This window comes from Brachyhypopomus gauderio, chromosome 16 (genome assembly GCF_052324685.1).
Source record: "Brachyhypopomus gauderio isolate BG-103 chromosome 16, BGAUD_0.2, whole genome shotgun sequence".
NCBI classification, from domain to species: Eukaryota; Metazoa; Chordata; class Actinopteri; order Gymnotiformes; family Hypopomidae; genus Brachyhypopomus; species Brachyhypopomus gauderio.
Genome location: NC_135226.1, coordinates 544,082 through 562,921, shown reverse-complemented (window position 1 = coordinate 562,921; position 18,840 = coordinate 544,082). Strand labels below are relative to the sequence as shown.

General features: G+C 49.1%; 1 protein-coding gene across 3 annotated transcripts in view; it reads left to right on the top strand.

Moving 5' to 3' along the window:
* grin3ba (glutamate receptor, ionotropic, N-methyl-D-aspartate 3Ba) overlaps positions 1–18,840 on the top strand; it is a 72,529-nt gene that overhangs the window by 25,076 nt on the left and 28,613 nt on the right. For all 3 annotated transcript variants that reach the window (XM_076976679.1, XM_076976678.1, XM_076976680.1), the window contains exons 4-7: positions 947–1,092; positions 4,631–4,746; positions 11,956–12,107; positions 17,119–17,283. In XM_076976679.1, the coding sequence (XP_076832794.1) occupies positions 947–1,092; positions 4,631–4,746; positions 11,956–12,107; positions 17,119–17,283 (579 nt within the window). The remainder of the gene's footprint in view (positions 1–946; positions 1,093–4,630; positions 4,747–11,955; positions 12,108–17,118; positions 17,284–18,840) is intronic.

Genomic DNA, 18,840 nt, shown 5'->3' with positions numbered 1-18,840 from the left:
AAACACAGGAATGTTCCACACTGATGATTTCTCCTTAAAATAGAGGTTCAGGTTTGGAGAAGCTGCTTGTGCTGTGTAGAAACATTCTGTCATGGTTCTGTACATAACGTCTATGTCAGCAGGCCCGAGTGACACAGGAAGACTCCTGCCTGGGGTTCAGGCGTCTGTTCCCGCTCGAACCCTGAGCTCTGCTACGTGACTTCTCCCACGTGTGGATGTGTGGGTGGAGATAACCAGTTCAGTTAAACTTCCTTCTGTGTTTTTCCCAGCACTGCAGTGGCAGTAGTGTAGACCAGCACTGCGGTCTTTTCATTCTTCTGTTTCTGAGAAACCTGAGATGATCTCCAAGATTAAAGGCTGAAAACTTCTACGAAAAAAACCCTAGCTCCTCAGAAGGAGAACACACAGGATGTCATGGAAATATGATGATAAACGTTCAGTATCAATTCTAATTCTAATTCTAATTGTTCAAATTAATACAAAATATTCTGACTCAAATATCTTTTTTAATTTAGGTATGTTTGAGTAAAACATCACCTAACTGTGCCACAATTCATTAAGCACTAACTGGTATTTAAAGACAAGATGTACAGTTTGCCTAAAGTTGAGGTGCAGCAGGCCCTGCTGTGTGGAGAACATTATGTGAGTTCTGCTGTGTGAGTTCTGTTGTGTGGAGAATCTTGTGTGAGTTCTGTGTGGAGAACCTTGTGTGAGTTCTGCTGTGTGGAGAACCTTGTGTGAGTTCTGCTGTGTGAGTTCTGCTGTGTGGAGAACCTTGTGTGAGTTCTGCTGTGTGGAGAACCTTGTGTGAGTTCTGCTGTGTGGAGACCCCTGTGTGAGTTCTGCTGTGTGGAGAACCTTGTGTGAGTTCTGCTGTGTGGAGACCCCTGTGTGAGTTCTGCTGTGTGGAGACCCCTGTGTGAGTTCTGCTCTGTTCTGTGTTCAGCTCCATCACCCGTCCATGGGCTTCCGCTTCGGGACGGTTCGCGAGAGCAGTGCTGAGGAGTACATGAAGAAGAGTTTCCCCGAGATGCACGAGTACATGAGGCGTTTCAACATGCCCACCACGCCAGAAGGGGTTGCCACGCTCAAGTAAGGACCAGACCAACGAACAGGCAGATCACTAACATTAGAAGTGCTGTAGTCACTCCTAACAGGATCGTTTCAAAAGGAGGAGAAACTGTGAGGGTGTGATGAGGGTTGCCAAGTTGATCACCTTCCCATCGTGTGAGCTGATGAGAGAGGGACTCGATTACTCAAAACCTACAGGCCCATGCACACCAGTGTGGAATTCTGGGCATTTCACCAAACATTTGTGATAATTTTTCCCTGTTGGTGTGCATTATACTGGTATGTTTTGTGCTTGCAAGGCTGTTTGGACTAATTTGGAGTTTTAAATAGCTGTTTTCCCAATCAGCTGATTTTTAAGGGGAAAAACATTTCTTGTTTCAGGTCTGTTCAGCTCTTTGTTTGGAAGAGTGAGGGATGAGGGGGTGAGAATCAGGGAAGAATGAGGGATGAGGGGGTGAAAATCAGGGAAGAGTGAGGGATGAGGGGGTGAGAATCAAGGAAGAATGAGGGATGAGGGGGTGAAAATCAGGGAAGAGTGAGGGATGAGGGGGTGAGAATCAGGGAAGAGTGAGGGATGAGGGGGTGAAAATCAGGGAAGAGTGAGGGATGAGGGGGTGAGAATCAGGGAAGAGTGAGGGATGAGGGGGTGAGAATCAGAAGAGTGAGGGATGAGGGGGTGAGAATCAGGGAAGAGTGAGGGATGAGGGGGTGAGAATCAGGGAAGAGTGAGGGATGAGGGGGTGAGAATCAGAAGAGTGAGGGATGAGGGGGTGAGAATCAGGGAAGAGTGAGGGATGAGGGGGTGAGAATCAGAAGAGTGAGGGATGAGGGGGTGAGAATCAGGGAAGAGTGAGGGATGAGGGGGTGAGAATCAGGGAAGAGTGAGGGATGAGGGGGTGAGAATCAGAAGAGTGAGGGATGAGGGGGTGAGAATCAGGGAAGAGTGAGGGATGAAGGGGTGAGAATCAAGGAGGAGTGCAGGATGAGGGGGTGAGAATCAGGGAAGAGTGAGGGATGAGGGGGTGAGAATCAGGGAAGAGTGAGGGATGAGGGGGTGAGAATCAGGGAAGAGTGAGGGATGAGGGGGTGAGAATCAGAAGAGTGAGGGATGAGGGGGTGAGAATCAGGGAAGAGTGAGGGATGAGGGGGTGAGAATCGGAAGAGTGAGGGATGAAGGGGTGAGAATCAAGGAGGAGTGCAGGATGAGGGGGTGAGAATCAGGGAAGAGTGAGGGATGAGGGGGTGAGAATCAGGGAAGAGTGAGGGATGAGGGTGTTAGAATCAGGGAAGAGTGAGGGATGAGGGGGTGAGAATCAGAAGAGTGAGGGATGAGAGGGTGAGAATCAAGGAGGATTGCGGGATGAGGGGGTGAGAATCAGAAGAGTGAGGGATGAGGGTGAGAATCAGGGAAGAGTGAGGTATGAGGGGGTGAGAATCAGGGAAGAGTGAGGGATGAGGGGGTGAGAATCGGAAGAGTGAGGGATGAGGGGGTGATAATCAGGGAAGAGTGAGGGATGAAGGGGTGAGAATCAGGGAAGAGTGAGGGATGAGGGGGTGATAATCGGTGGGGAGGAGTGAATGATGAAAGGTACTTATGCTGTCAGGAACTGAAACACTTTTTACCCCTTTGACTTAGTATAAACAGGCACACTTGTCATAACTTACATACGGTATAATCTTCTGTTTAAGGGGAGGGTGCTGCTGCACTGCTGACAGGGTCCATGACAGTGGCGCTAAATCTCAGCACGGTGCTCCACTTACATTTAGCTGTAGTTGTATGTTGTTGTCTCTCTCTACAGAATAAGGTAAAGCCTTATCGTTCATTTAAGAGGTTCACTGTGCAGCTGTCACAGTCTCAGCAGGAACTCACGTCTTTCAGACCTCAGGAAGCTTGTGGCTCTCTTCAGAAAATTAGAATGTACCAGAGGGAGAAAATGGTGAGATGAAATGTTGAATGTTAGATTAAAACTTGGCTGCTATGGGACTTTGTGTGGGTGAGGTTGTTTTCCTGCTAGTATGACTGCATAGGCTAAGGCACAGGCAGGAAATATGGTTATCATGTCCACAAAAAAAACACCCCATGAGACATCACCTAAAACCACAGGAGGGTCTCACAGAAAGCCAAGACGTGACGACTACCATACACTGAAGTTACGCACGGGGTGATCCTTAATGAATAAAATAGAGGAGAAAACAACATACTGATCCATCATCCAGAAAATGGAGAGGGAATTTTGCTCATTAATCGCAGGATGCAGGGAAGACTGTGGGCGTGCTGTGAGGGGTGATGCCAGCCACTGTGAGTGCAGACCACCAATCTAAAACACGCAGAGAGAGAGAGAGAGAGGGATAGAGACACAGACAGAGAGAGAGAAGCTGACAGACACAGAGAGTAAGACATAGACAGACAGAGAGGGACAGACAGACAGAAAGAGAGACAGAGAGAGACCCATAGCCCTGTGCTCTCCAGAGCCCGGTGGCTTACGGATGTTTATATAGCTGGAGGGTTGGAATGTCTCCTCTCTTCCTAAAGAGGAATTACAGGCATCACCGAGATCAGTGCTCTTGACCAAATGCGGTGTGAGAGTGTAAGGGCGGGCGTGAGGAGTGTGTGCATGGCGGGCTGGCGTAAGTCCCCTCACACCTCTGCTTGCCTCCTTTCACCACGGAGAAAGAGGAGAGGACTGTGAAAGAGGCGACGGCCACCCCCAAATCCTCAGAAGAGGCCAAAGGTTGTGTTGTGAGGATACAGATAACTCCCACATCTACACACACACCCACACGCCTCTCCCTCGCTGTCTCTGTATTGCTATCTTACTTCTTCACACACACACACACTCACTCACTCTCTCCAACACACACACTAAAGCTTTTCTGCACTGTCCATCCTTTTATGCTTGATGGGTTTTTTTTTCTCTCTCGTGTCAGAACTCCCCCGGCTCAGTTCAGGGTGTGTATAACATAGTCAGCATCTTTATTGCTCCTATCTTATTTGAAAACCTCTTCAACCTTGCCAAAACCTTGGGCTAGGTTCCTGACAGATTGGTTTCCTCCACAGATTTTATTGTTAGATATTCAGATTCTTGTAATATCCTCATGAGACTCCATGTCTTCATACGCAGATGATAGAATTTTAAAACGTTAGCCACATTTCTCAAGTGAGGATGTAGCGTTTTTTCTGTTTGAAGGTTTAGTTTCCATTATTATGAGGTACTAGCAATGTGAAATTAGAAATGCATGCAACAACACAGGAAGTCTCAGTCAAGTGGATATAATAGCCTTATTTGTCTGGAATTTTAATTACATATGATATAAAGTAAAAGGACACCATCTATTATGAAGGAGCTTATTTGTTGAATTTGTAGTTTTGGGATAAAAACAGTTTACTGGTCGTGTGTCTCGTCCTTTTTCTCTGGGTCAAATTTGTCCATCAGCTCCTCTTCTGCATTTATACAGCATTACTTCATTCGTTAGAGAGCTCGTTAGAGAGCTTGTTAGAGCTCGTTAGAGAGGGCGGGGCCATGGGTGTGTCTTAAGCGCTCTGCTCTCTGTGATGAAGGACAGATCCCCCTCAGCTGGACGCGTTTATCATGGACAAGGCACTGCTGGACTATGAGGTCTCCATAGATGCCGACTGCAAGCTGCTGACCATCGGCAAGCCCTTCGCCATCGAAGGTAAAGACCTGAGAACAGCGTCTCAGCACCGTGATGCTGTGAAATGTGAATCACACAAATAAGTCGTATTAGTGTTTGTACACAGCAAATTTGGAAGTGTTAATTCAACTCCTAGGGTGTTAAATTCAACACTTTCAAAGTGTCTATATTGGTCCACACGGGATTGAGTTAAAATAACACTTTTGAAAGTGTTAACTGTGATAGTGTTAAAACAACACTCTCAATAGTTGAAATTTAACATAGATCAGTGTTGAATTTATCTAACACTAGAGTGTAGTGTCAAATGTTAACACCATCTACGGTGTTAATTCAACAACGATTAAGGTTCAAAATATAATAACTCGATGGAAAGTGTTAAATATAGCTCAACATAGAAAACTGAAATTTTAAATACTTCTAGTAGTCAATAATCCCCAAATTCACTTCCAGGAACAAGAACACTTGAAAGAAAACCACACAAGTTGCAGTTTGAATTCACCTGTATATCAAACAAGCACACCACCTAAAACAGCACTGGCTTTGCAATAGCTACAACAGAAGTCACGACGTCAGCTCCAGACTCCATGAAACTGCTTGTGCTGTAGACCAGCGTTTCTCAACCAGGGTGCCGCGGCACCCTGGGGTGCCGTCTGTCTTCCTCAGGGGTGCCGTTTTCTGATGTGAAAAAAAACTATAGTGTTAAAACTTGAAGTTTTTATACGCTTTAAAACGCTTTAAAACATAAAAAAAATTGGTGGGCGTGTGCTACGTAGTATACGTAGGAATTCTGGGAGAAACTCTGTCAGGTGTTGATTTTAAACTCAACACCATACAGAGTTTCACAAATTTAACTCCCCGGAATAACACCAACTCTTTTGGGGAAAAACACTCATATCGTTGATCTAGAGTAAACAAGTGTTGAATTAACACTGTATTTTTAACAGGCAACAACAACACTGGAAATTTAACACTTCTGAATTTGCTGTGTAGGATGTCACGTTTACCCACTGGAGGCTGTTGCAGCTTCAGGTTTGTTTGGTGATGCTGGTCAGTTGGTTGTTTTTTTGAGTTCCTCTGGACGTTATGAAAGAGGACCGTGTCTATGTGCTGTCTTTAGTTAGTCTGCTGGATGTTGGCGAAGAGCTTCGATTTGCCCTCTGGTATCTGGAGATCGCAGGTGTAGTGTAACACATAACTGGGCCTTCGCGTGCATCACAGATCTGTTTCAAGCCACCACAGTGCCATCCCTTTTACGGGAGAAACAGCACAAATAACACAAGTGAACCCAAAGTGTCCTAGTCACTCCTGTGGGCAATTTAGCTGTCAATCAGAAATGAACATCCCAAAACCAATCCAGAGTGTTGAATGATATTCAGAGTATCATAAACCCAGAAGACAGTTCTAGTAATTTCTGGAAGGCGTCTCCAGGTGTGGAATCGTATGGAAATTGAAACAACGCTGTGAAAGAACCAACAGGCACCCCCCCCCCATGGTCCCTCCCGAACCCCCCCCCCCCCCCCCCCCTCTGCCCTTCAGCAGATAGTCACGGCGTGCATACGGTGAGGTGATCAATCAGCACAGAGGCGCCAGCGTGTACCTGCAATACCGCAGCCAGAATTTCAATTAACAGGTCGGAGCCGCCATAGGTGCTGCAAACTCCACGATAAAGCCTCGGCTAATAGAAGCGCGTGTAATCATGGAGAAGGCACTCCAGAGTGTGTGTACACACACACACACAACGGCAGCCTCCCTCAGACGGGTTTATAGAGTCCCAAGCCGCTTACATCTGCTCCAACTCTCTCCATTAGGGATATTACTGATATTACTGAAGGCAGCCAGCAATGTTCATGACTGAAGTCTCAGAAACAATACAGCTGTGCTTGGTGTGAACAGAGCAAGGTGACCGTGAGCAGGAGGAGAGACCAGGAAAAGAGGAGTTAGGAGAGTGTGTGTGTGTGTGTGTGTGTGTGTGTGTGTGTGTGTGTGTGTGTGTGTGTGTGTGTGTGTGTGTGTGTGAGTGTGTGTGCATGAGGGACCGTCATTTCTGTAATCTAAACTGCTAGTTAGCTGCTAAAGTTAGCGTAAACAGAGCGTTAACTTAGTACTTACTTAGTAGCTGTGAAAGTTAACATTAGAGATGGCAATTTGTTTCATTAGCCGTAGCACGCATTCATGTGTTTTCTGTAACGTCAGTGAGACCAAAACTTTATTTTTGTGAATAATTCCTTAGTTTCAGGTACCTACCTAATTTGATTTAAATGTAGCTAAGTTTGATGCCAGAGACAAATGAAAGAAAAAAAAACCTAAAAAAAAATAATTTCTTTATTAATGTGTTTATTTTTACGTTGTTTAAGCCAGTGCCTTATACTTATTATAGGGCTTTTCCTATATTGTTATTCCTTTTCTCCAAATTTCTGCAATTAATGCGGCCCGAACCGCTTAACGTACAGACTCCGTTCGAACTGCGTTTCGAAGGTCTCGGCTCGGTGTGGTGTGCTATACGTTTTTGGAGTCAATTAGAGTTATAGATTTTAATAGAATTGAGTTTAAAAATGAAAAATGGCCCTATTAAAATGAATGGTGGAATGTTCAGAATTTCAAGTCATCACTGCCAGTTAGAGTGTGAGCTGGCATAAAAAATGATCAAAACTTTTGTGGCTAAACTGCTGTAAAATCCTTACACCTTGACCTAGAAGCTCCATTTAAATTTTAAATGGGAGAAAAACTTGTCCTTTCTGGCACGCCAAGATATCTAATCATTTGATGAATTAGTTTTAGAGTTATGAGCATTTGTTTGGCACTAGACACAGAAAACTGACCCATTGCCCCCCATATAAATATATCAGAATCAGAATCAGCTTTGTTGAGATTTTTGTGTGTTTTTAACTTGTCATAAATCAGTAATTTTGGGTTAAACCACACCAAAATATATCAAAATCATCAGCAAGGGGTCCTGTCTCACACAATCTCTTCGGTGAAGCGATAGGTTAAATGGGTCCTGAACTACGACCGTTTGTTCGGAGGGTGCAAATCACACTAAAACAAGGTTTTTCCACTCAGAAGAAGCAGACAAAGTGGCAGTTATTATTTGAATGTCTCTCCCCCTCCCCCACACACGCACGCGCACACACCTGCATCTCTCTCATACCCACTCCACACAGTCACACACATATACACCACACACACACACACACACACACACACACACACACACACACACACACACATACATACATGCAGATGGGGCAGATGGAGCAGAGGGGCAGATGGAGCAGAGGGGCAGATGAGGTTGAGGGGCAAATGGGGCAGATGGGGCAAAGGGGGCACACCTTTTCAAGCCCTATAGTATTTTTCCTTGCAAGGAAATGCAAGTCTAGTTTTAATAATTGTTTGTTGCAACAAGCTGCATATTTCATTAAAGGTTTAATGAACTATGATCCGATCCGATTAGTCAACTAATCATAAAAATTAGTCGACTATAAAAATAATCGTTTGTGGCAGCCCTAGTGTGTGTGTGTGTGTGTGTGTGTGTGTGTGTGTGTGTGTGTGTGTGTGTGTGTGTGTGTGTGTGTGTGTGTCAGAAGCTGGGTAGGGGGTTGTTTAGCAGCAGAGATATGTAGGATGGTGAATGATAAAGTGTATGGGTGTCATAAGCTTCCTGGTGCCACTATCTGACAGCAGTGTGACAGACGGCCATATGCAGTTCACTGAGACACACACACACACACACACACACACGCACACACACACACACACACACACACACACACACACACACACACACACACACACACATATAACATGCACACACACACATACGCATAGGCCTACACACACACAAACATAACATGCACACACACACACACGTGTGTTTATTTTTGTGAAGGGTTTTATTTTGCTGCGGCGTTTTTTTTTTTATTTTGCTTTTTTATTTTGCTGCGGTGTCCTTGGTTTCGTTTTCGCGTTGCATTTATCCGCGCTGTTTTTTAGTTACTGTTGTTATTTTGTTTCTTTCTCCCGTCTCACTACGGTTAACTGTTAGTTTTCCCGCATTGTATTTTGCGCGTTGTTTTTTGTTTCTATTTACTCCGTGCCCTCACGGTTTTGGTTTCTATTCGCTTGCGCGTTGAGTCTCCCGTGTTGTTTTGTTTATTCGTTCTGGGTCGCTGTGCGCGTTTCCCTCTCGCTAATACACAGGGTTGCCAACTTTAGACGTTCGGGGGGGGGGGGGGGGGGGGGGGCGGTTAACAACTTAAGTAGTATTATAAGTAGTGTTTGTGTGAGCATGTGTGTTTATGTTCTCACGTGTGAGTAGTGTTTGTGTGAGCGTGTGTGTATGTTCTCACGTGTAAGTAGAGTGTTTGTGTGAGCGTGTGTGTGTTTATGTTCACGTGTGAATAGTGTTTGTGTGAGAGTGTGTGTATGTTCTCACGTGTGAGTACATTGTTTGTGTGAGCATGTGTGTATGTTCTCACGTGTGAGTAGTGTTTGTGTAAGCATGTGTGTATGTTCTCACGTGTGAGTATAGTGTTTGTGTGAGCATGTGTGTGTTTGTTTGTGTGAGTGTGAGTTTGTGTGAACGTGTGTGTGTTATGTTCTCACGTGTGAGTAGAGTGTTTTTGTGAGCATGTGTGTGTTTGTTTTCACATGTGAGTAGAGTGTTTGTCACTTAGTGTATGTGTGTAGTGTATATGGTTAGGTAAGCAGGCCAGCAAGGGTGTGTGTGTGTGTGTGTGTGTGTGTGTGTGTGTGTGTGTGTGTGTGTGTGTGTGTGTGTGTGTGTGTGTGTGTGTGTGTGTGTATTAGAGTAGGTACATGTGCCAGCTCAGATATATAGGAGTAGATCCTCCGTTAGTCCTCCATTAGTCCCCTGTTAATCCTCCGTTAGTCCTCTGGTAGTCCCCCATTAATCCTCCATTAGTCCACTGTTAGTCCCCCCTTTAGTCCTCCGTTAGTCCCCGTTAGTCTCCTGTTAATCCCCCGTTAGTCCTCGGTTAGTCCCCCGTTAGTCCTCTGTTAGTCCCCCATTAATCCTCCGTTAGTCCACTGTTAGTCCCCCATTAGTCCCCCATTAATCTTCCGTTAATTCTCTGTTAGTCCCTGTTAGTCCCCCGTTAATCCTCTGTTAGTCCCCGTTAGTCCTCCGTTAATCCTCTGTTAGTCCCCGTTAGTCCCAAGTTAGTCCTCCGTTAGTCCCCCATTAATCCTCCGTTAGTCCCCGTTAGTCCCAAGTTAGTCCTCCGTTAGTCCCCCATTAATCCTCTGTTAGTCCACTGTTAGTCCCCCTTTAGTCCTCCATTAATCCTCCGTTAGTCCTCCATTAATCCTCCGTTAGTCCACTGTTAGTCCCCCATTAGTCCCCAGTTAATCCCCCGTTAGTCCTCGGTTAGTCCTCCGTTAGTCCCCTGTTAGTCCTCCGTCCTCCATTAGTCCCCATTAGTCCCCCATTAATCCTCCGTTAGTCCTCCATTAGTCCCCCGTTAGTCCCCTTTGGTCCTCTTGTTAGTCCCCCGTTAATCCTCCATTAGTCCCCCGTTAGTCCTCCGTTAGTCCCCGTTAGTGCCCCATTAGTCCCCCGTTAATCCTCCGTTAGTCCCTGTTAGTGCCCCATTAGTGCCCCGTTAGTCCTGTTAGTCCCTTGTTAGTCCCCGTTAGTCCCCTGTTAGTCCTCCGTTAGTCCCCCATTAATCCTCCGTTAGTCCCCCGTTAGTCCTCCGTTAATCCTCCGTTAGTCCCCATTAGTCCCCCGTTAGTCCTCCATTAGTCCCCCGTTAGTCCCCCATTAGTCCCCCGTTAGTCCCCCGTTAGTCCTCCGTTAGTCCCCCGTTAGTCCTCCGTTAGTCCCCCGTTAGTCCTCTGTTAGTCCTCCATTAGTTTGGCTCGTCTCCTGTGTTTTAATGGCCGTTTCCTCAGACCTGTGCCATGTCACTGCGATCACTCCTCATTCCTGCGGCCGCGTGTCCCTACTGCCCCTCAGCTGCAGATCTGACACACAGATGCTGCCCCGCCCACTCCATCAGGCTGCCCCGCCTACTCCATCAGGCTACACTCCATCAGGCTGCCCCGCCCACTCCATCAGCAGCATCTCCATTCGTCACGGCGACGGAGCCACCCAGCTCCACGTGAGGCAACCTCAGTTAATGTGGTTCTCGTAACTTGCTGTCGCTAGTTACTCGTCACGGGGGGGGGGGGGGGGGGGGGGGGGCGAACGAAAGTTGTTAACCGGGGGGGTTGGCGAACGTAAAATGGACACAGATTCAGTGTTATATCGCCGGTGGATGGCGCCAGAGCTAGCGAACTAGTAACGTATTGAATCATATATGTGGATCTGAGGTAAATAAACTGGATATTTTTTTCGGCGTGAGATATCGGAAGTGTGGCGTGAGAGCGTGTGAAAACGGTCAAATGCGTGTGTCTCACGCTCAATGCGTGAGAGTTGGCAACCCTGAATACATGAGACGAGTGTCAAATGTATTGCTTTTGCGAGCCGGCACTCGTGTCCACCCTTCTCTATATTATTTCACGCTGTGTGTACGTTCCCGTGCTCACCGCGTTACACACGCCTTGCACACGAGCTACATTGTGTCAAGATCGGTCTTCCCTGGCATTCGTAAATACCAAAATGAACCCATATTTTTGCCTTAAATGAAGACGGAACAGGTTGAATATCTCTTTCCTCCATCTGTCTTGAAACCTTTCCGCACATGAGTGTGTCCCAGAACCTGCTGCGTAAAGTCTCGCGTAATTTTGTAATTACGTAACGCGACTTAGAATCGATTTTGGGACATTTAAAATCGATTCTGAATCGTAGTAAATGAGAATCGATTTTTGATATATGAATCGATTTTTTGGCACACCTCTAACGTCAGACACGTTCACGTCAGACAGCTGGTGTCTTTGTGAAGGACACGTTCATGTCACACACCTTCACGTCACACACGTTCACGTCACACACGTTCACATCACACACATTCACATCACACAGCTGGTGTCTTTGTGAAGGACACGTTCACGTCACACACGTTCACGTCAGACACATCAGTTCACGTCAGTCAGCTGGTGTCTTTGTAAAGCAAGTGCTCAGAACTCTGAACTTTAAAGATTTGTGTGTTAGCAATCTGCTCTACAAATTTACCTGCAGTTCCCCCTGGACTCTCTCTCTCTCTCTCTCTCTCTCTCTCTCTCTCTCTCTCTCTCTCTCTCTCTCTCTCTTCTCTCTCTCAATCTTAGGTTATGGGATCGGGTTGCCCCCAAACTCTCCTCTAACCCGTAACGTGTCTGAATATGTGAGCCGCTATAAATCAGACGGTTATATGGACATGCTGCATGACAAGTGGTACAAAGTGGTTCCGTGTGGGAAGCGAGTCTTTGCTGTCACAGAGGTGAGACCAGCAGCATTTACACGCAAGCGTTTGTGTGAGTGTGTGTGTATATGTTCTCACGTGAGTAGAGTGTTTGTGTGTGCGTGTGTGTTTATGTTCTCACGTGTGAGTAGAGTGTGTGAGCATGTGTGTGTTTATATTCTCACGTGTAAGTAGTGTTTGTGTGAGCATGTGTGTTTATGTTCTCACGTGTGAGTAGTGTTTGTGTGAGCGTGTGTGTATGTTCTCACGTGTAAGTAGAGTGTTTGTGTGAGCGTGTGTGTGTTTATGTTCACGTGTGAATAGTGTTTGTGTGAGAGTGTGTGTATGTTCTCACGTGTGAGTACATTGTTTGTGTGAGCATGTGTGTATGTTCTCACGTGTGAGTAGTGTTTGTGTAAGCATGTGTGTATGTTCTCACGTGTGAGTATAGTGTTTGTGTGAGCATGTGTGTGTTTGTTTGTGTGAGTGTGAGTTTGTGTGAACGTGTGTGTGTTATGTTCTCACGTGTGAGTAGAGTGTTTTTGTGAGCATGTGTGTGTTTGTTTTCACATGTGAGTAGAGTGTTTGTCACTTAGTGTATGTGTGTAGTGTATATGGTTAGGTAAGCAGGCCAGCAAGGGTGTGTGTGTGTGTGTGTGTGTGTGTGTGTGTGTGTGTGTGTGTGTGTGTGTGTGTGTGTGTGTGTGTGTGTGTGTGTGTATTAGAGTAGGTACATGTGCCAGCTCAGATATATAGGAGTAGATCCTCCGTTAGTCCTCCATTAGTCCCCTGTTAATCCTCCGTTAGTCCTCTGGTAGTCCCCCATTAATCCTCCGTTAGTCCACTGTTAGTCCCCCCTTTAGTCCTCCGTTAGTCCCCGTTAGTCTCCTGTTAATCCCCCGTTAGTCCTCGGTTAGTCCCCCGTTAGTCCTCTGTTAGTCCCCCATTAATCCTCCGTTAGTCCACTGTTAGTCCCCCATTAGTCCCCCATTAATCTTCCGTTAATTCTCTGTTAGTCCCTGTTAGTCCCCCGTTAATCCTCTGTTAGTCCCCGTTAGTCCTCCGTTAATCCTCTGTTAGTCCCAAGTTAGTCCTCCGTTAGTCCCCCATTAATCCTCCGTTAGTCCCCGTTAGTCCCAAGTTAGTCCTCCGTTAGTCCCCCATTAATCCTCTGTTAGTCCACTGTTAGTCCCCCTTTAGTCCTCCATTAATCCTCCGTTAGTCCTCCATTAATCCTCCGTTAGTCCACTGTTAGTCCCCCATTAGTCCCCAGTTAATCCCCCGTTAGTCCTCGGTTAGTCCTCCGTTAGTCCCCTGTTAGTCCTCCGTCCTCCGTTAGTCCCCATTAGTCCCCCATTAATCCTCCGTTAGTCCTCCATTAGTCCCCCGTTAGTCCCCTTTGGTCCTCTTGTTAGTCCCCCGTTAATCCTCCGTTAGTCCCCATTAGTCCCCCGTTAGTCCCCCGTTAGTCCCCGTTAGTCCCCCGTTAATCCTCCGTTAGTCCCCGTTAGTGCCCCATTAGTCCCCCGTTAATCCTCCGTTAGTCCCTGTTAGTGCCCCATTAGTGCCCCGTTAGTCCTGTTAGTCCCTTGTTAGTCCCCGTTAGTCCCCTGTTAGTCCTCCGTTAGTCCCCCATCTATCCTCCGTTAGTCCCCCGTTAGTCCTCCGTTAATCCTCCGTTAGTCCCCATTAGTCCCCCGTTAGTCCTCCATTAGTCCCCCGTTAGTCCCCCATTAGTCCTCCGTTAGTCCTCCGTTAGTCCCCCGTTAGTCCTCCGTTAGTCCCCCGTTAGTCCTCCGTTAGTCCCCCGTTAGTCCTCCGTTAGTCCCCCGTTAGTCCTCTGTTAGTCCTCCATTAGTTTGGCTCGTCTCCTGTGTTTTAATGGCCGTTTCCTCAGACCTGTGCCATGTCACTGCGATCACTCCTCATTCCTGCGGCCGCGTGTCCCTACTGCCCCTCAGCTGCAGATCTGACACACAGATGCTGCCCCGCCCACTCCATCAGGCTGCCCCGCCCACTCCATCAGGCTACACTCCATCAGGCTGCCCCGCCCACTCCATCAGCAGCATCTCCATTCGTCACGGCGACGGAGCCACCCAGCTCCACGTGAGGCAACCTCAGTTAATGTGGTTCTCGTAACTGGCCGTCGCTATGGAGATGTGAGCGTGGAGGAGGGGGGGGGGGTGATGTGGCGGGGGGGGGTGAGCGTGGAGGAGGGGGGGGTGATGTGGCGGGGGGGTGTGAGCGGGTGGTGGGGGGGTGAGCGTGGAGGGGGGGGGGTGATGTGGCGGGGGGGGTGAGCGTGGAGGAGGGGGGGTGATGTGGCGGGGGGTGTGAGCGGGTGGGGGGGAGGGGGGGTGATGTGGCGGGGGGGGTGAGCGTGGAGGAGGGGGGGTGATGTGGCGGGGGGGTGTGAGCGTGGAGGAGGGGGGGGGGTGATGTGGCGGGGGGTGAGCGTGGAGGAGGGGGGGGGTGATGTGGCGGGGGGGGTGAGCGTGGAGGAGGGGGGGGTGATGTGGCGGGGGGGTGAGCGTGGAGGAGGGGGGGGGGTGATGTGGCGGGGGGGTGTGAGCGTGGAGGAGGGGGGGGGGTGATGTGGCGGGGGGGTGTGAGCGTGGAGGAGGGGGGGGGGTGATGTGGCGGGGGGGGTGAGCGTGGAGGGGGGGAGGGGGGGTGATGTGGCGGGGGGGGTGAGCGGGTGGGGGTGAGCGGGTGGGGGGGGAGGGGGGGGGTGATGTGGCGGGGGGGGTGTGAGCGGGTGGTTGGGGGAGATGTGATGTGACATTTCGGGGGGGCAGCCAGTCCCAACTGGTGGACGCCTCGCTGTTGGAGTGCAGCCAACACATTTCGCTTTGGCCCTGCCGCCCCATAAACCCCGCCCACTCCCCCCCCCCCCCCAATTAAACTCTTGTTTACATCCACGTTGTCTCTGGGATGCTGACAGACAACATTCATCTCCCCCTTCACATGGTTTTTTTCTCATGCTAATAAAATTAGTCAGCGCTCTTCTGAAATCAGGGCCAGTTCTGAGATCTACAGGAACAACCAGACGAGGGGACATGAAGGGCTAAATTTGTCTTTCTGGCACACAGACGGTGTGTGTGACTCAAGTCTGAACCTGCAGGGTCACGTGGGCCCGCGGTGCTAGGAGCGCTAGCAGCACTCGTTTAGCTCTAGATTAGAAGGAGAAAAGACGAGTGAGCGGGTCTAAGAGTTCACACACTCGTCTCTCTGTGCAAACACCAAATTCTGGAACATCTGCTAAATTACTTCATTTTCATTTTTGTCTAAAACAATTACTAACCATTTCTACATCTTTTTTTTTTGTGAAAATTGCACACATATTGTTTACAGATTGGGCTATTACTGGTGTTTTCATACCAATTAGTTACCTCGGTATTACATCAGTACATATAAATACTACAGATGCGAAAACACTGTAATATCTAAGACGTCTCTGCTTAAATGTTCTGGAAGAAGTCTAAGCCCTGAAGAGGAGGAGGGGGGAGAGGGAGGGAGGGAGGGCAATACGGCAGGAGGAGCTCCTGTAGAAGGAGTGACAAGGAGGAGAAGGTTGGAAGAAGAAGGTGAGGTGTCACCCTGCGCTGAGATCTCCATCTCCTCATCTTCCTCATCTCCATCTCCTCATCTTCCTCCTGAAGCCTCTGACTGTTGTGTGAGAGAGTGACCACTGGAGTGTGTGTGTGTGTGTGTGTGTGTGTGTGTGTGTGTGTGTGTGTGTGTGTGTGTGTGTGTGTGTGTGTGTGTGTGTGTGTGTGTGTGTGCACCCCGTCACTCCCCCTGTGTGTTCACGCCGTCACTCCTCCACCAAGCCAGACTCTCTCTCCGGGGGAATTGGCATCCATGATGAACAGTGTGTAGCTAAACTCACTAAGGTGTGAAGATGAACTACTCTGTCTGAGGCCGTCAGAGGAGGGCGGGACAAACCGGCGTGTGCTTCATCTCGGGGCGAGTCCAGGAGAGGCCGCGCTCTTTAGGAGTGTTGTCACGGCTACAGCAGCTGCCCTACCACACGTCTAACATCAGCACCCCTGTCATTTCACATTTTTGTAAAACTGCAATTAGTTCTAGTCCCAACACCATGGGCTGTGAACAGACGGGCCTTGCCCCCGAAGACACTCCGCCCCCTTCTGGTGGGTTCTGAAATCCATTATCCACAGATGCGTATCGCAGCAGTGCTGAGAGTGGCCGCGCAGAACTGACAGGCTGATAAATGCTGAACAGATAACATATCTTAATGGGAGCCCGGTCCAGTGATATGATACCAGGAGGAGGGTTTGCAGTCTGACACACTCATTTAGCAAGAAAGTGTGTTTATAGTCCCCCCCACAGAATGGGAGTGATTTAGTGTACATACTGAAATCGTCCATCTCTCTCTCTCTCTCTCTCTCTCTCTCTCTCTCTCTCTCTCTCTCTCTCTCTCTCTCTCTCTCTCTCTCTCTCTCTGTGTTTGTGTACATATTTGTGAATTTGAAAATGTCTCTGTCTGTGTATGTAGATAATTGTGTAAAATAAATAATATTTTGTGTACATATGGACATGTACACCTTTGTGTGTTTGTATGGCTTCATATGATCATGAAAAAGAGCCAGTAACTCAGAATAACCATTACCTCCATCAACAATGAAGTGCACATTTATTAATACGTTCATGGATGAGTGGAATTTAACTAGTGTTGTGCCTGTGTGTGTGTGTGTGTGTGTGTGTGTGTGGGTGTGCGCGTGTTTTGGGGTGTGTGTGCGTGTGTGTGTGTGTGGGTGTGTATGCGCGCGCATATGGGGGTGTGTGTGTGCGCACGTATGGGTGTGTGTGTGTGTGTGTGCGCGCGCACGTATGGGTGTGTGTGTGTGTGTGCGCGCACGTATGGGTGTGTGTGTGTGTGTGTGTGTGTATGCGCGCGCATATGGGGGTGTGTGTGTGTGTGTGTGTGCGCGCACGTATGGGTGTGTGTGTGTGTGTGCGCGCACGTATGGGTGTGTGTGTGTGTGTGCGCACGTATGGGGGTGTGTGTGTGTGTGTGTGTGTGCAGACCCTGCAGATGGGCGTACAGCACTTCTCTGGTCTCTTCATGCTGCTGTGTGTGGGCGTGGCCGGGGCTCTGCTCACTCTGCTGGGTGAACACGCCTTCTACCGCCTCATCCTGCCTCACCTGAGACACTGCCACAGGTTCCAGTACTGGCTGCACACCAGCCAGGTGAGCCCCGCCCACAAGGGCCCAACCTGCCCTCCCACCGCTGCGCATAATGAAGCGATTTTATCACACCTCTCCTAGCAGCACAGATGGACATTTAACACACAAACACACACCACAGCAGGGCTGGGGACACAAACACACACCACAGTAGGGCTGGAGTCACAAACACACACCACAGCAGGGCTGGGGTCACAAACACACACCACAGCAGGGCTGGGGTCACAAACACACACCACAGCAGGGCTGGAGTCACAAACACACACCACAGCAGGGCTGGAGTCACAAACACACACCACAGCAGGGCTGGAGTCACAAACACACACCACAGCAGGGCTGGGGTCACAAACACACACCACAGCAGGGCTGGAGTCACAAACACACACCACAGTAGGGCTGGGGTCACAAACACACACCACAGTAGGGCTGGGGTCACAAACACACACCACAGCAGGGCTGGGGTCACAAACACACACCAAAGTAGGGCTGGAGTCACAAACACACACCACAGCAGGGCTGGGGTCATAAACACACACCACAGCAGGGCTGGGGTCATAAACACACACCACAGCAGGGCTGGGGTCACAAACACACACCACAGCAGGGCTGGGGTCACAAACACACACCACAGCAGGGGTCATAAACACACACCACAGCAGGGCTGGGGTCACAAACACACACCACAGCAGGGCTGGGGTCACAAACACACACCACAGCAGGGCTGGGGTCATAAACACACACCACAGCAGGGCTGGAGTCACAAACACACACCACACTAGGGCTGGAGTCACAAACACACACCACAGCAGGGGTCACAAACACACACCACAGCAGGGCTGGGGTCACAAACACACACCACAGCAGGGGTCACACACACACACCACAGCAGGGCTGGAGTCACAAACACACACCACAGCAGGGCTGGGGTCATAAACACACACCACAGCAGGGCTGGAGTCACAAACACACACCACAGTAGGGGTCACAAACACACACCACAGCAGGGCTGGGGTCACAAACACACACCACAGCAGGGCTGGAGTCACAAACACACACCACAGCAAGGGTCACAAACACACACCACAGCAGGGGTCACAAACACACACCACAGCAGGGCTGGGGTCACAAACACACACCACAGCAGGGCTGGGGTCACAAACACACACCACAGCAGGGCTGGGGTCACAAACACACACCACAGCAGGGCCGGAGTCACAAACACACACCACAGCAGGGCTGGGGTCACAAACACACACCACAGCAGGGGTCATAAACACACACCACAGCAGGGCTGGAGTCACAAACACACACCACAGCAGGGCTGGGGTCACAAACACACACCACAGCAGGGCTGGGGTCATAAACACACACCACAGCAGGGCTGGAGTCACAAACACACACCACACTAGGGCTGGAGTCACAAACACACACCACAGCAGGGGTCACAAACACACACCACAGCAGGGCTGGGGTCACAAACACACACCACAGCAGGGGTCACAAACACACACCACAGCAGGGCTGGAGTCACAAACACACACCACAGCAGGGCTGGGGTCA